Below are 17,807 nucleotides of genomic sequence, written 5' to 3'. Positions count from 1 at the left end.
AAAATCAGTGTTTTTATTTTTTTATCAACCGCGATATGAATGTCCTTGAATTTTAAAATTTTGACTGGAAAAGTGCTTGAATAGTCCTTGAATTTTTTTACTTTCATGGAGTATGAACCATGTTCAATGTATATTTTCTCTTTGGTGGATATTTTGATATTTTTAAGTTCATATTTTGGCATTCTAAGTGCATATTTTCATACCATATTTTGCCACTTTTTAGTGCGTGGAATCTGGGCTCTAGTTATGACTTTTTGATAATTAAAAGTGGCATCCTTCATTGTATGTATCCATTCTTCCTAATCCTCTTTTCTTTACCAGTACCTGTGAGTTCTAAAGTTCTTTTAAGAATTACGTAATGATGGGCAAAAGGCTACTACTTACGCCTTCTCCCTGCTTGAGTCACACTGTCTCCTCAGAATTGGTCTGTTGAGCCAGATTTTTCCCATTGACCAAAGCCGTTATCCAGAGTCCTCAGGAACAACTTCAGAAATCTGGCTCAACAAATCAATCTCTACGAGGCAGGACGACTCAAGCATGGGGAAGGTATAAATAGTGGCCTTTTGCCTGCCATTACGTGATTCTTAAAAATGTTTGCCACTCATGCAAATGAAACGTTGCAAGACAAAAACATCATGTCTGCCAAAAACCCCGACTTTGAAATCTAATTCTAATTTACACGATGGCCAGAGAAGCTCTTTTTTGTTTCTTACAAGTTTATTTGACTGGAACCTTCATACGATTATGTATTCCATAATGTCTCCAAAAAAAAAAATTCCTATTCGTAACCTTAAAAAATTCCACCCGCCACATCTTTCATCTCTGCTTTCTAGCTAACACCCTTCCAGTCCTCTCCTATGCCTGTGAAATTTGGGACCCCATGCTAAAACTAATAAGACAAGTTAGAATTTATCCAAAATAAATCTACCTACTTTATTTTAAACTGCTGTTCTATTTTTATCATAGTTAAAACGTCAACTCAATATCCTACCACTTACCTCTCATAGAAATATTGCTCATCTAACCCTACTTTTCAAAACCTTCCATGGCCATTTCATATAGGCAATTCTCATATTCTAATCAAATCTTCACACTTTTTCAATAGACATGTCTGCCATTCCCAAAACTAAAACCCTTCTTTGCATCGACTGATTGTTTCAAATTTATTTTTTCCCCCTGAACACTGATCGATTGGAATGACCTCCAATCGAATGTTTTGATTCTACTACAATTTCTGATTTTATTTTTAACAGCAACTGTCACTAATTTTCATCATATTCTCTTTTTTATAGGCCTTGACCAAACAATATTGCATAAATGAATAATAAAAATTTATTATTGTCTTTTTTGTTTGTTTTAACTCTTAAACTGTTATTTTCTCTTGCAGATACTGAAAAATCTAGTCAAAACCACTCTTCTAATATAACCATGATATCAGATTCTGGTATCACTGGCTCAACGGGTGAAACAAAAACCCTTAATGTTGAAATATTTATGACTGATGAAGCTACTCAGTCCACTGGTATTCTAGCAGCAGAAATGGCAGCAGAAATATCAACATGTATTTCATTATAGCACCATTTCTAGAGATATTGTCAAAGGTGTTCAATTTTTTTTCTTTTTTTTATAAATAGCATTGCAATTCTTTTATTACTGGTATTTTTTTACTGAGCGGCCACAACTAAGTAGGAAATGAAAAAGCGTAGGTAAAAGATGTAGAAGTTATTTGCATATGCGGGATATACATATATTTTTTGTAAATTAACATGCACTAAGAAATAGCAAAATATATGTATTTTAAAAGTATGGTTTTTGTATGGCATGGTTATTTTCTTCAATGTATATTTTCTCTTTTTTTGGTGGATATTTTGATATTTTTAAGTTCGTATTTTGGCATTCTAAGTACATATTAGCATTCCATATTTTGCCACTTTTTAGTGCGTGGAATCTAGGCTTTAGTTATGACTTTTTGATAATTAAAAGTGGCATCATTTATTGTATGTATGCATTATTCCTGGTCCTCTTTTCTTTACTAGTACCTGCGAGTTTTGAAGTTTTTACTTGCACTTCATTGTTCATTATGTATTATAACATAAAGAAACCACTTTTATATGATGATAAATCTGCAACAAACCTGATCATTTTTTCCACCTTCAAGGGAAAAATTAAAAAAAAATTATTAGCAAAAATTTTGTTGTATTTTTCATTGTTGACTTTAGACTAGAAATTTTTTCTTTTCTCCCCCCCCCCCCCTCATCTCAAGACAACACATGGGATATTATGTAATACCCATAGCTTTTAATCACAACAAGTCTCACTACATAGAGATATAGACCTACAACGATACAAATATTTCAATCATTAAAATTGCATGCACAACTCTAGATACACACTCATGTTGTGACACATGCACACTTCCAGCACAACTTATTCATTTGTAAATTGCTGGCGATAGACCAGAGTCGTGCTCAACTTGAAAGAAAGATTACATACTGGGAATCTTCTATTAAACAGGATTGCAGCATGGGCAAATGAATGGAGCATGACATTTAGCGTTGATAAGTGCATGGTCGCTCATTTTGGTTCGAACAACCCATGGTTCTCTTACGAGTTGAATGGTGTCACTATTCCAGATGCAACTAGGGTGACCGATTTGGGAATTCTCATTGATGAGCGGCTTAGGTTTTTTGAACATTGTTCAGCGGTGGTCAAAAAAGCGAATAGAATGGCTTGGTTTCATTTTCAAAAAGGTCTTTTCGCATTCTCCTAAAGTCATTCTTCCACTTTCCCGAGGCTTAGTGCGTCCTGGACTGGAGTATGCTGTAAGGTTTTGGAGACCATACCTACAGTGGAACATAAACTTGATTGAAGGGGTGCAGAGAAGAGCTACGCGTGTCCTTATTGGCACACGAGGCTTGAGTTATGAAGAGAGATTTCATTTTTTGAATATGTTTACATTGGATGAACGCAGGTGTCGAGGAGATATGATCGAAGTGTTCAAAATTTTCAATGGAATGGGTAGGATGGACCATGAACTTTTAGTACACCGCCAATCGACTGCTTTTACAAGGGGACACCAGTATCGAGTGGTGAGGGACAATGCAAGGTTATGGTGTCGCAGGGAATTTTTCTCTAATCGGGTTGTTAATAAATGGAATAGCTTACCCCCGGAGGTAGTAAATTGTAACACAATTGACACGTTTAAAAAGAAATACGATAAACATGTTGGGGTAAATCAAGAAGCTATCCATACTTAGAATAAGACAATCATAAGTATTCTTTATGGGCATTGTATAATATTTTATCATGTGTATATATTGTTTACAATTTTTGTTGATTACATTTTTAATTGGGTTGCTATATTTTTGAAATACACTGCTGGCCACCCAAATTGCAACACCAAGAAAGACAAGAGATATCGCAACAATATTTATTTTGTAGATAACATGTTGACCAAGCATCAAATGATTAAATTTATAGACTTCTGTGAAGTGTGGTTCCTGCCAAAATCAGTAGCCAGAGTAGCCGCCATTGTTGGAGATCACCGCTGCCACACGCCTCGGCATTGATTCAAAGAGACTTTGGCTGTGTTCTTGGGGTACAGCAGACCAAGCAGCTTCCACGCGTTGCCAAAGTTGATCTGGTGTGGCAGCTGGGGATGTAATCTGGGTCAATCGTTGAGCAACCATGGACCACATGTTTTCTATCGGTGAAAGATCCTAAGAGCGAGCTGGCCAGGGAAGCAATTCAATCTGGTGATTGACGAAGAACCTTCGCACAATGCGTGCCACGTGTGGTCGCGCATTATCCTGTTGAAATATGGCTGTGGGCAAACCCTGAAGGTAAGGAAGGACAACTGGCTCCAACATCTCGGAGATGTAGTGCTGGCTTTTTAAAGTACCGGCAATGCGTACTAGAGGAGTGCAAGAGTGATATCCAATACCATAATACCCGGTGCAGGACCAGTGTGGCGGTGCATAACGCAGCTGTTCAGCTTCCTCTCTCCACGGTGTCTCCAGACTCGAATCCGACCATCGTGGTGTTGCAGACAGAAGCGTGACTCGTCAGTAAAGACAATTTCATTCCATTGTGCCGTCCACATCCTTCTTTCATCGCACCATTGGCGGCGGAGACGTCTGTGGTTCTGCGTCAAGGGTAGACGAAGCAATGGACGTCTTGCGGACAGACCACTCTGCTGTAAACGCCGTCGAATGGTACGCGCAGACACTGGATGATGCGGTACAGACTGAATGTGCTGTGCTATGGTTCGTGATGTGGCTGAGCGATCCGTCACTGCCATACGCACAATACGCCTGTCATCACGTGAAGTGGTGCACTGAGGTGGATGCGATCGGACACGTCGGTCCGTCGTAGCCTCCTGCATCCAACGATCACATATCCGCATTACAGTTGTTTGGTTTCGTCCAACACGACTACTGATTTCCCTGAAAGATAATCCACAATCTCGATAGGCCACTATCCTTCCTCTGTCGAACTCGGATACTTGATCGAAAGATGATCGCTGTTTTCTACGAGGCATAATTGATCGTTTTTGTGAAAAAACCACAAGAAAAACACAATTGCCGTACTTCAAATCGTCGAAATCTCCAAGCCTTAAATAGCGCTTTGAAGTGGCGCCACAGGCGCGCGTGATGTCGTGCGTCTGCGCTGAAATTATAATCATTTGCATATCTCACCTCCGCTAATGCATGTTGTAAATTTCATATTATTTGCATGCTTCCTGCAGGGTGTTGCATTTATGGTGGCCAGCAGTGTATATGACATCCATATTTTTATGGGCATCTTTTTCTCAGCCACCTCGTTGGGCATTTTGCCTGTTGTGGCGCTGTTTTTGTATTTTGTATTTGTATAAATCATACTTCATGCAGCATTCTCTGTGCACTGACATGTTTAACAAAAAAAAAATTCCTTCATACCCATGGCATAACTACCCGAAATGTTGTAACAGTTCGATAAACTCTGGCTTCGAAAGCCTACTATTTCTAATTAGAATAATTCTTTGCATGTTCTTCATAATTCTTCACATTCTTTATTCAAAGATGAGTGCGGACTGAATTGGAGGACATGAGTGATAGATTATTAACCTCTTTTTTTGGTTAATCACAGAACCGTGTTTATTATAATTTTTCTTTGAAAATTCTAACAGTAAAACAAATGCATGGTCCCCACATGGGGGTGGGGGGGCTGACAGGGCTCCGGCCCGGGGGCCCGTGGAAATTTTGATTTTTTTTTCAGATATATCCCATAGGAAAATTGACAGGACTCTTTAATATCAATCATATCAATTTGTACTCGTATGGACCGATATCTTGAACTATGTACCTTAGATCTCATTGAAATTTTTTTTAACTATACACATGTACAAGTAAACGAAAAAAAACGGGGAAAAAACCCGGAAACAAAGAAAAGAACATTGTACAAGGACCCCCCCCCTCCCCCGGCTCTCATGGCAGTCATTTTCCTAGGAAGGAAGAAGAAAAGACATAGTGATAGTCATGGTTACTGAGACGTCAAGGACACCAGCATTTTGTGTGTCCTCAGGGCTATAGCCACTAGAATAAGGGAGGCCACTAGAATAATCCTCTTATCTAGTCGTCGAGCGTGTGTAGGGACCTACAGGGCTACCGCGCGACCCCTGCTGTTTCAGTTCGTAGAAAGCCATAATGTCTTGATAGAATGAAAATTGGAGTAAACAGACGTCGTGTTCCACAGTGAAGTTGCCTCTGGGTGCCGATAAAGCACATGAACCCCCCCCCCCCCCAACAACCTGGAACAGGGGCCCTCTATAGTGAACTAATAGTGTGGAAAAAAGACAAAAAATAACAAGAATGGTCCAGGCCCCAGGCCTGAAGCTCCGCCAGCCCCACTGTCGTGGGCGGGTTACGATACTGAGACAGCTTTGCTGCAAGCTTTTGTATACAGTGGATCCCACATTACTTTTTCCTCCTTGGGTCCTGCGACTCTCTGGTGCCAACTCTTATTACTGATACTCATCCAGATTTCTCGTTCAAAGCGTTTTCCCGCAGAAAGTATTGTACGGAATGGCTGTAATGACGTGTGTACTGAATCACGTGATTTCGCTCACGGTCCCTCTAGTAACCCCCTCCCTCTCCCAGTCCGAAAAAATCAAGGGGTTTTTTCTTTGCTTCTGAAAAAAAAGGCTACATTCCGCATCAGCCTTTTTTATTCGCTGTACTGTCTTGAGTGAGGACACATCTCCCCTCAAAACTTCTATTCACAGACGATATTGTTGAACAGAAAAATATTTACAGTTCGCGTCTGCAAAAACACAGTTGTTCGAAATCTTTTAGTAAAATAATTGAACGAGTTTGCGTACATAAAGGATTAATTTTTTTCCCCACGTGGATGAATCCTACGGTTCTAGCCCAAAAGAACGGTAAGCAAAGCTAAAAATTTGAATTTTTGTTAAATTTTTATTTTGAGCATTAAGAGTTAACTATAATAAATCTATGTCAGAAGAGTTTGGCCCTGCATCGAGGCTAGTTGCGATGTTTGTTGAATTGTGTTTCATAAAGTTTAAAAACGATTATTTTTAATAGGGCATATCTACAAATTACAGAGTAACCTCGTTCATATGTCACTCAGTTATACGGCTTTCATGTTTATACGACATTTAACTTGGGTAGCAATTGGTAACAATACATTTTAAACAATACAACAAATACATTTTAATGTTAAAATATTTCATTCATTTATTTAACGTAAAACCTCAATTATTCTACGTTTTCACTTCGACTAAAATTCTGAAACTTTTAAAAATCCATCAAATGCGCACAAAATTTTTGTATGCAGTGAAAGAGCGTTGCTGCAACAGTTCTAGCATATTGTCACCGCAAAAGACATAAATTTTATGGTGATTGCTGACGTATACGAAAATTACCAGTGAGATGGCTGATGACCATTTAGAGTGGACTTAGATGATTTGTTTATTGTCTCTTTCTGAGAATACGCAGATGTGGAGAGTCCCGAAGAAATGGGTTTCAATTGTTTTGACAGCCATATGACCTTTCAGAATTTTTTCTCTCCCTTTGTTTTCAACGTTATCCCGAGAGGGGGAGAAAGTCTGCCGAAAATAGGTACACATGCACAGTAAGTTCTTTCGATCATTTCCTGTAGAACTTTCTTTCGATGTGGTGCTTTGCTTGCTGACAGGACCGTCTTAAGAGCATCATGGGCCTCCGGGCCAATTGATTTTTCTGAGGCCCAACCTAGACAATTTTCAAAAATTTCAATTACTTCCCATTTTTGTGAGGCCCCCGGGCCGTGCTCGAGTGGGTCCATGCGTTCAGACGGCACTGCTTGCTAACTGTGTCAAATTCGTCGTTCATAATGTCCGAAAAACAAAAAACTCTCTCTCTAAAAAAACTGGAAATTTTGGAAGAATTCAACAAGAATTTTAAATTGATAATGAAAGTTCATCTTGCAAACAGGTCCGTCATTTAGGGCCCCCCGGCTTTTGAAAATATACTAAAAATGGTATATATATACAAATATATATATACATACATTGAGTACACGTGTTTTCCCCCTTGGAAGAATTTTGCCCCCCCCCTGCCCCAAAGCAGAATGTTTTGCATTGTTCTGCAATGAGCCCTCGACTGACTGGAAATGTTCTGCAGTTCCCATAATAGTGTTTTCTACATTTTTCTTAAAATTCTTCCCGATTGTTCTGCGACGTACGTCTCAGACTTCGGCATATTCTGCTATGGGGCCCCCCTGGAAAAAGTTGCAAACCAGTTGAATATGTTCGTTTCAACTTTTTGAAACGATTATAAAGTAGAGAAACAACCAAAGAGCAAGCTCCTGATTGAAAATCATCTACTGCCAAAAAAAAAAGTCCAAGATGAGGAAATTTTTGCAAGTCGAGAAGATTTCGTTGCAATTTTATACTCAATGTCGTGTCCCAAAGGTAATGTTGTGCCAAATTTTATTTCTTTAAATGATTTGAAATGTGATTTAATTTCCTCTCAAGTATGAAATATTTTTTAGAACAGAATTGGAATGCAATTAAACACACAAAATTTTATAACATTTTATATGTATGAGGGGGGGGGGGATAATTTTTTAAAAAGGCTGTTATATTCACTTCGACTTATACATAAAACGTTTTATGAAACGTTTTGACTCGGCCTCTTGAACGTCGTATAAACGACTGTAACAGAATTGTAAAGTTGCTCAGTTGAATAGATGAAGTGAACATAAATATTTGAATTGTTTCAGTTCACACACACACAATTTTTCAGGCCGGTGCTTCAACCAAGGCCAATGAAAATAGTTTTCAGTATAATTACTTTAACTCTTTAATTCACTAAATTTATTTATTCTTTTTGCACGGCTGTAGTGAATCGCCTGGCATAACGGAATCGCTTCGTTTTATCAAAAAAATCATTGCATGGAATAACTTCACGTTAAAGCAGGGCGTCTCAAACTTTTTCCACCTGAGGCGCCCTTTCCCCCTATTCAATGCTTATCTGCGAGCTCCACCGGCTCTCCAGAGCTGTTTAACAAAGAATATTTTCGAAAACCTCACACCATGACAAAGGTTGAAGGCACACAGTTTGAGAACCCGTGCGTTATAGGAATAATCTTTGATGTTCTAAATTGAAGTTAAACGTTTGGATAGAAATTTTGTTTTGTGTAAAACACGTTTCAAAGTGGTTCATCATGTGTAGAGATTCTACAGTAGTTTCATTTGGTGTAGTATGAGTATACTTGCTTGCTTGGGGAACAACGAAACTATAGAGATGCGGTGGATATCTTATCTGAGAGAAACTAAGGATAAATTTGATACTGTGCATATATATCTATACTAGCTATAATACCCGGCGCTGCCCGGGTTTTTTTCAATGAAGCTTTTTTGGATCACGTATCTCCCTCTCTTTTTCTTGTGGGACATACAAACCGTGTCCAAGTTAACCAATATGGCGACTTCCTGCGTGATTCATGAAATAAACAAATCTAGATTTACAGAAACGTAGAAATGAATATATATTTTTCCTTTTTTAAGGGGCGCTAGGTATTTCGATAAACCTCCACCCCCTGAACTTCAAGTTACCCATCTGCCTGTTTCAGCTTTCAAAAAATGCTTAATTAAAGCTGTGGAATTTTTTCGATCCACTTTTTACGGGCTCATAACTAAATTTAAAATCTCTTAACCCGCATGAATTTATGCAAATAAATATCAAAAGACAATACGAAGACATTAATTTTCATGCTTGAGAAGATATAAATAAAAAGTTGAAATCAATGTTATTGCATGAATATCCAACTCAATAGTAGGTCCGGCTAATTACTTCGTATTTAATCTCCTGGGCTTCTAAGCGAACTAAATATTTCAGAAATCAAGAATTTTCAATACAATTTTTAAAATTATTGATGGGGCGGAAAACCCCACCAAATTTCCGCATTTCTACAGTAAAATCGGCAATTTTTACACTGATTTCTATGGGGAACATCCTTTGTCTGTCCTCAAAGTAGTGCTGATGGTTGTTCCGACGTCTATTCAAAAAGTTCTCATTACTGGGAGGATTGAAAAAGTGGCAAACCATTATAAAGGGATAAACTATTATACATATATGACATGAATGTCGCTCTCCACTTGTTAATACAAGGTATACAGAAGACTGGATGTTGTGAAGATATTTATTATTTGAGATGTTAATTTTTTAACGAAGGAAAAAACTCATCTCTGCCTCTACCGGGAGTCGAACCTGGGTCCCTCGATTGCCGGACGAGTGCTCTGACCACTAAGCTACAGAGGAGATATTTTCCTTCGCTAGAGCGTATATATGCCAAACGGAACCGTGCAATGGACGGTGAAACCGATCAGCTAATAGCTCATGGACGATGAGCCACCAGATGGCTATATATATGACATGAATGTCGCTCTCCACTTGTTAATACAAGATTATCTTGTAAAAATTAACATCTCAAATAATAAATATCTTCACAACATCCAGTCTTCTGCATATCTTGTATTAACAAGTGGAGAGCGACATTCATGTCATATATATAGCCATCTGGTGGCTCGTCGTCTATTAGCTGATCGGTTTCACCGTCCATTGCACGGTTCCGTTCGGCATATATACGCTCTAGCGAAGGAAAATGTCTATTTCCTCTGTAGCTTAGTGGTCAGAGCACTCGTCCGGCAATCGAGGGACCCGGGTTCGACTCCCGGTAGAGGCAGAGATGAGTTTTTTCCTTCCTTAAAAAATTAACATCTCAAATAATAAATATCTTCACAACATCCAGTCTTCTGCATATCTTGTATAATACATATACTAACAGGATTAAAGAAGTGACAAACCGTTGTAAAGGCATATACACGTCTGAAACGCATGGCTAGGGAACCACGGTAACCAAAGTAAACATTCAGAAAGTGATTGTTGAGGCCCAAAAACCATTGTTGCCTGACAGTTTTTTTCCCTGCTCTGATGAAATTTTAAAGTAGCCTATCGTTCAAGTCGGGTCCTATTTGGTATATATGCAAAATTTGGTGACGATCGATCTAAAATTGTAGATTTGTATAGAGAACACACATACAGACACACAGACAGAAAATCAATTTTATATATATAGATATAATTGATTTTCTGTCTGTGTGTATGTTCTCTATACAAATCCACAATTTTAGATCGATCGTCGCCAAAATTTGGATATATACCAAACAGGGCCCGGATTGAACGATAGGCTACTGCAAAAGTTCGTCAGAGAAGGACAGATACCCGAAATGGACAAAAAATCGTCGGGCAACAATGGTTTCTGGGCCTCAACAATCACTTTCGGAATGTTTACTTTGATTACCGTGGTTCCCTAGTAATGCGTTTTACACGTGCCTTTACAATGGCTCGTCACTTCTTTAATCCTGCCAGTATTATATATTTATTCCTTTGTAATGTTTTATCACTTTTCCATTCCTCCCAATAAATGAAGAAAACACGGGCAGCGCCGGGTATTGTAGCTAGTATTATGCATGATAAAACTGCAGTGAAATCTCAGTATAACGATATTCTGCGGACGAAGAAAAATACCATAACAGAGGTATTATCGTTAATCGAGAGACTTTGACATTGAACTCTAGCCATCAGGGCCGCAACTAAATGCTTGATCAGCTGAGGTAAGCACAAATTTTGCGCAGTCTTCTGGTCCTGGGCAAGATACCTGCTTGTCCCCCCCCCCCCAGTTGTGGCCCTGCCGACCATGGATCATGATCACCATTGGCGTATGCAAAGAGGGTTTAGGGTTCTAACCCCCCCCCCCCCCCAGAGCCGAGATTATAGGGAAAATTATTATAAAATTATTGCAGGAAAAAAGAACCTAACCCCCCACCCTCGTGAAAATGGCAATACGCCTATGGCAATCACAAGTATCTATGGGAAAACCATATCGCCTAACCGATTCGTTCTTTTAACTGGCCCATAGGGGAGCTCTATTGTATTGCGTAAAATTATGTACAAATCACATAATCATATCTCGAAATGTGATAATATTTATCACACACATACAATTATATTTTATTATTTAGTTTAAATAGACAGTGAAACCTCGATATAACAATATTCTATGGACCAAAAACAAAAAATATTGTGGTTGAGGGATTAAAGAGGTAACATTATCCTCACGTGTGATCAAATTTATGCTATTGTGATTTTTTTCTATATCGGCATTGTTAATATTATCGGAAAATACGCTTTTATGTATTTATTCGTTACAAAAAATTGTAATTGATTAGTTTATTTATAAAATTCACTTAGATGTGTATTGTCCCTATACAGAAGCTTACCGCATAGTGCTTTTGTGTGTCGTACCCATAGTGCAGCAATACAAATAACGTTAGCTTTCGGTGATCATTTAGTGCAAAATATTGTGGTAGCGATTTCGAAATTCTCCTAAGAATATCGGGTTATAGAGGCGTTTATCATAGTAGATGATGTCGTTGTACTGAGAGTTTAACCTTAAGCCAGGCAAGCTGCATATACAAATGCCGTATCGTATGCTGGATTTTTTCATGGGGGGGGGGGAAAGGAAGGGCATTCCACTTTTTTTTCTTCCCGAAAGGAGTTTCTTTTTTTTTTTTACTGAAAAAATACACCATAATCTTTTCTCAAGGGAGGTGCACAAAATTTTTCGGGAGGGGGGGGGGAACCGCGAAAAATCCTGGCATGGGGGCCCGGCACTAGCATGTGGGGGCCATGAACAAATGAGATCATAAACTATATCAATTATTTGTTATTATTATTGATATTTGGTAATATTATTAGCATAATATGAGCAGTAAAATTAATTTGGAAAAGTTTGGTTGTAATCTCATAAAAGACAAAATACAGTAGAACCTTGATTATGCATGTGTGGATTAGCTGGGAAGCGGATTAACTGTGTTATAGAAATTTCATGATCAGCTCTTTCGTATCCGTAATGTTTTTGCTTTTTTCATTGGTTATGTTAGATTTTCTGAAGGTTCCGATGCAAAGAAACATTCCCATTTCATAGAAATAGATTTCCTCATTCTTTTACATAATTGCTCCCCACCCCTATTCTCAGAGCTGAATTCCCATGTCAACACATCAAAATGTCAGTTTCCCATATGCACACATAACAACCAAATTTTGTCAGGGGGCGATTGGTACTTGAACATTTATAGCCAAGTAGATGAAATGCAGGGAAATTAGTCAATTGTAACTGATCAGGATAACATCCTTCTCCGTTACTGTTATTTTGTTATGTGGGGGAATAGTCATGTTTAGGCCCCAGGGACCGCTCAGCTACCGGAAACCATCCAGAAGTTCCGCTGGCATACTGTCACGAGCCAGAAAGTCTGCTTAGTCCTATGGTTTTAGGGTGGGGTCTTGCGGTCGTTTGACGAGGACGGAACCAAGGTCGGGCAGCTGATGTCCCACCAAAATGTATTTCTCATGTAACATACGTTTAATTATTATTTAGTTTGGGGATTCTCACGGGGGAGATATCACACGGTCTCGTTATATTGTTATTATAATTTTACTTGTTATTATTTTGTTTTTGTGTTTTTCAGTGTTTGATGTGAGAGGCGTGATCGGAGAGCCTGGCCAGCTCGCCCGATTACGTTTAGCGTTGCCACTGAGAAATTTTGAAATATTTTTTGACTTTGTTTTGTATGCAAATTATTTTTGTGGGATGTTGAATTTTTATCGAGAGACGGAGTGTTGCCGGTGGACGAATGGTCCTAAAGTTAAAGCCGGTTTACGATGTATAAAAGCATGTCTCTCGTTCTCACTAATCGCATTCATTCGTTCATTCAAGTATTCACCTCTTGCTTTGGCTACTTGAGTAGCTTGTTCTCGGCTTTGGTCGTGAAGTTTCAAAATAATGTTATGATCTAAATGTGACTATATAACATTCTTGTTCCCGGCGGGTCTGGTGAAGATGTTTTTATAAAAGCTAAATAACCAATTAACAAGTCTTGCAGTTCAACGCATGACTAGTTGCCCTCTGGCAGATGAAACCTTGAATGGTTTGGTTCGTGACAAAACTTCTGGTCTAAGGCTATAGAAACGTCCAGTACCTCTATCTTTGACGTTCAACTGGCTGGGCTGCGATGGACTGTCATAGATGATTGCTGGGAGGTCTAACTGGAAACTGGTTGTTGACGACTTCCTCTGAAATTTGGGACACTGTTCTTCGGTTGGTTCCAACGACGTGAACAGATCTACACCGCTATCGTATCTAGTGCACTTGCATCTCTTGGTCTGCGAGAAGAAAGGTGATGTCCGGCTGAATGGGCATGGACTTCTGTGGTGAGATCCATGCTTTTTTTTATAACTAAAATTGATGTCAGAATAATTGACTTAAACGCAAAAAAAAATTGTTTTAATGAACGAGTCTAACTTAGTGTAAAATAACTATTAATGTAATAAAGCCTCTTGAAGTGATACAAAACAACTTGTTTGTTTGTTTCCTGCTTGTTGTCTGCTTTTAACTGGATAATTTGAACCGAACCCCTTTAAGGGATATTACACAATGTATTGTGTTTTGTGCACCTGAAAACAGGGCCGTCTAAAGAGCATCATGGGCCCCCGGGCCAATTGATTTTTCTGAGGCCTTACCTGGAAAATTTTTGAAAAGTACAACTAGTTCTCATTTCTGTGAGGCCTTTCTTCTCTAGAGGCCCCGGGCCCATGCATTAAAATGACACTGGCTAGCACAAATCCAGGACAATATATCAAAAGACAACTTCTAGAAGAAAATGTAATGGACCCAAGAGACCATGTGTCACATATTTTATGGGAAAGAAATCAATATTTTCTAATTTTATTTTTTGCTCCCAGGCTATTGAGGGGTGATCTCCTCTGTCTAAATCTGCTCACAGAAACACTCAACATGCATTGGAGTAGATTTCCAATAAGTGAAAAAGCCATGAAGTAGATTGCTGGTCAAGTTTGGTTGCTAGCAGAGAGATCATGCACACAACATTGAAAATTCACAAATGGACAAGATAACCGGTGAGTTGTTGCTTCTGAATTTGGAACACAGGTGGCAGCAGTTCTTGAATGCACATAACAGACATTCCTCAGAAAAACTTCCTTTTAGGTACAAAACACATATACTACACATTCTGACGTGCACCAATTTAGTGCCGTAGTTAGGAATTTTTAGGAGGGGGGAAATAGGATTTTGCTGCTCTCTACAGTATGAAATGTTCTTTGTTCCCCTTAAAATTCGCTGCCTGGGGGAAATTTCCCCCTCCCTCCCAGTTCTGGCTCTGCGCTAATTCATTTGAAATTCCTCAGAGGAGTGTTTACGAGGTTCAAGTGCTGTGTAGAAGTAGTGGCCCTAAAATATGGGAGACAGATAGTAGTGCCATCAAGAACACTAAACATGCATAATTCTGACAACATAAATACATAAGTGGTCACACATGTGTGAGAACACACATTCTCGCATGTTGAAATCCTGCAGAGCAATGTGTAAGAGATATGCATACGGTGAAGTAGTAGCTCTAGTGTACACATAGGCAGTAACCAAACAAATATTGTTAATAATTTTCAAGTTGAGTTGGTTTTTTTTTTTGTTAAATATAAAATTTTTTATGTGAATAAACAATATCTCAAGTTTTTCACAATGTTCAGTCTTTTATTAGCATCACCCCTTGTTTCAGCCCTTTCACAGCTCTACAGAGATATTCAGTCAAATCTGAAATGAGTTCAGCCTTCTTTTGTTTTGGATAAAGGGATTTCGTTTCTATTGGCATATTCTTGCTCCACCAGATGTTTCAATGTAAATGTTTTTGTTTTCATTTCAGTGTATTTTTTGGGATAAATTATATTTATTGTTAAAGTAAACACTGAGGTGAGTGGAAGTTGGAAAGTAAGTGGAACCACACAGGATTTGTAAAATTCAGTTAGCTTCTGGGAATGGCCTCTTGCGGAATTTTTCTTTCATGCTTTATTTTTCAGAAAAATGTCACTGGTATTGTATCTGTTCATCAAGGACATGCAGGATTGACCTTCGGAGGAGCACAAAAGTTTTCTTCCTAAGAAATTTTGAGTTGCCACCCTTCAAAAAGCATTTAAATTAACAGAAATTTGTTAATATAGCCAATGAAAGGAATTTTCTTTTGATATTTCAATTTTCATCGAAATACTACTTCCTTTTTCTAATTTTTTGTTGGCTTGGGGGGGGGGGACATGGATCTCCTGAGCACCCCATTGCAAATGCCTGTGCTGCTCATACAAGGTTACAAGGAGCTTTCACATTGATAATTTAGTTTGTGGTCATGTTGCTATACCCATTGTGCCTTATACATTTCTACTATTTCTGAAAGACCTAATATCAATTTTTTTGGTATCAATTTCTTCCTTTCTTATTATTTTATCTGTCATTTGAAAAAAAAAGATAAAAATTATCTCTTTACATAATGTAGGAATTAAGAGGGTTACATTTACAAAAAGTCAGTAAAGATATTATTTGGGCAACTAACCAAAGTTGAGACTCAGTGGGATGTAAAATCGGGAAAAAGAATCATCACCATATCTACCTTTCAGGGGTCATTCAAGTATTACATCAGCATTGATGGGGGGTTCGGGTTTGCTGTCTTTTTATGACAAGAAGGGAGGGGGGTTTTGAATGATGCTTACGTCATCAACCAACCTTTATAAAGAAAATATGAAATATTCTTAATAGCATCTTACTCTGTGTGCAAAAAATGAGAAGAACCTTCCCTAGTTTGTGAGTACCTGAACTAACATTCTTCCTATTGATAAGTCCTCTATAGAGCCACTTTAGTGATCTCTGAATGTTCCGCGGATCCTTCAAGTGATTTGGGAATGTGTCCAGGCTGCTCAAAATGTTCTAGAAGTATGTTATGTTACTTAAGTGCTCTAGAAATGTGTAGTGGGCCAGTTAAAAGCTGTGGAACTGTGCCATGCATCACTCAAATGATCTGCAATTATGTCACAGATCATTTAAGTAATCTGGAAATGTTCCGCAGATAAATTGAGTGATGTAGAACTGCACTGTGGGGGGGGGGGGAGCCGCTTAAGTGCTCTAAAACTGTGCCACATGTCACTTGAGGCATCTCTAAATGTGCCAAAGACCACTTGAGTGTTCTGGAACTGTGGCGCGGGTCACTCAAGTGATCTGTAAATGGGCCATTCGGTTCATTATTACAAAATTAGGTTTGAGATGGAGGACTATGTGTTTAGTATATATGGCTTAGAGGGTGGGTCACAATAAATTTCTTAAAACTAAATTTTGAGTTTTTAGCCTTCAAATAGCATTTAAATCAACAGAAACTGATTTTAGAACAGAAATAAATTTTTGATCGTTTGCCCCCCTCTCCCCCTGTATGTCTCTAACACCAATATGCGTTAGGAAAGAGGCAGAGCTGGGAGCAATCAAAAATGGTTAAAAATCTGCTGATGTAATATTTGAATGTCCCAGCATTGAAAGTTGAAGTACCATTAGAGATGATGAAGTGTTCTGCCCTTTCTCCTTCAACTCTAAAGTTTGATAGTCAGAAAATTCATATTTCCTTTCTCATTTGCCTCAAATGATGTTGATTGATATTTACGGGGGAAAAGAGGATATTGTGATTTTTCCACATACTGAAGCTATTAATTAACATTGTGAGTTTGTTTTCTGCATACTCTCTCTAAGGTTGTTAATTAGCTTTGTATACCAGAATAATAAAATGTTTGACATTTTATGGTTGAAATGAATTTTTTCCTTTGTTCAAACCTCTTTTCTTTTATGAATCACTTTAAAGCACAATCAGCCTCAGGTTCCACTTGCCTCCTTTCTTGGGGGAAGGGGGGCAGGTGCAAACGGCGCCCCACTAAAAAATAAAATTAATCTTGAAAAGGGCACAGTGAAAAAGATGAGGTCAAAGCACTCTAGCCCTAAAAAAATGATTTAAAAAACCTGTTGCCGAATTTTCAAGAAGCCTCGTTGACTTCTCCAATGTAGGTGCTAGGTTTAACTTGAAATAAGGAAACGGTTCCACTTATACCTCATTGTACCTTAAATGAATTCAAAACTGATTCTGTGGAGCCGACATATGTTTTGTATTTTTTTTCAGCTATTCCTATCAATTCGTTATTGCTGAAAGATATAGGAATACAGCCAAGTCGACAGATTTCTCAAGAGGCGTATGAACGTGTATGTTTCATTTAAACATGAGTCAGTTTCAAATTTGTTTTATGCTGATGAAAGAAATATATGAATAATTACAAAACTGTTTTCTTAGACTTTATTTTAACCACCTTTCAAATGCTTTAATCAACAAGCAT

At 38.3% G+C, this 17,807-nt stretch overlaps 1 protein-coding gene across 2 annotated transcripts in view; it reads left to right on the top strand.

Annotated features, from left to right (window-relative positions):
- LOC149072565 (MYND-type zinc finger-containing chromatin reader ZMYND8-like) overlaps nucleotides 1–17,807 on the top strand; it is a 91,555-nt gene that overhangs the window by 71,248 nt on the left and 2,500 nt on the right. Inside the window, exon 12 of one of the 2 annotated variants that reach the window (XM_089246886.1) lies at nucleotides 1,388–1,601. In XM_089246886.1, the coding sequence (XP_089103012.1) occupies nucleotides 1,388–1,575 (188 nt within the window). In that variant the 3' untranslated portion in view covers nucleotides 1,576–1,601. Of the gene's footprint in view, nucleotides 1–1,387; nucleotides 2,184–17,807 lie in introns of those variants that run through there. The other variant, XM_089246887.1, reaches the window with a different exon arrangement.

The sequence above is a fragment of the Pholcus phalangioides genome, unplaced genomic scaffold (genome assembly GCF_987345545.1).
Source record: "Pholcus phalangioides strain wild (caught in Gottingen) unplaced genomic scaffold, Ppha-v1.0 ptg000017l_1, whole genome shotgun sequence".
Taxonomy (NCBI): domain Eukaryota; kingdom Metazoa; phylum Arthropoda; class Arachnida; order Araneae; family Pholcidae; genus Pholcus; species Pholcus phalangioides.
Note: the sequence above shows the minus strand (reverse complement) of the source record. Positions and strands in the feature narration are given on the sequence as shown.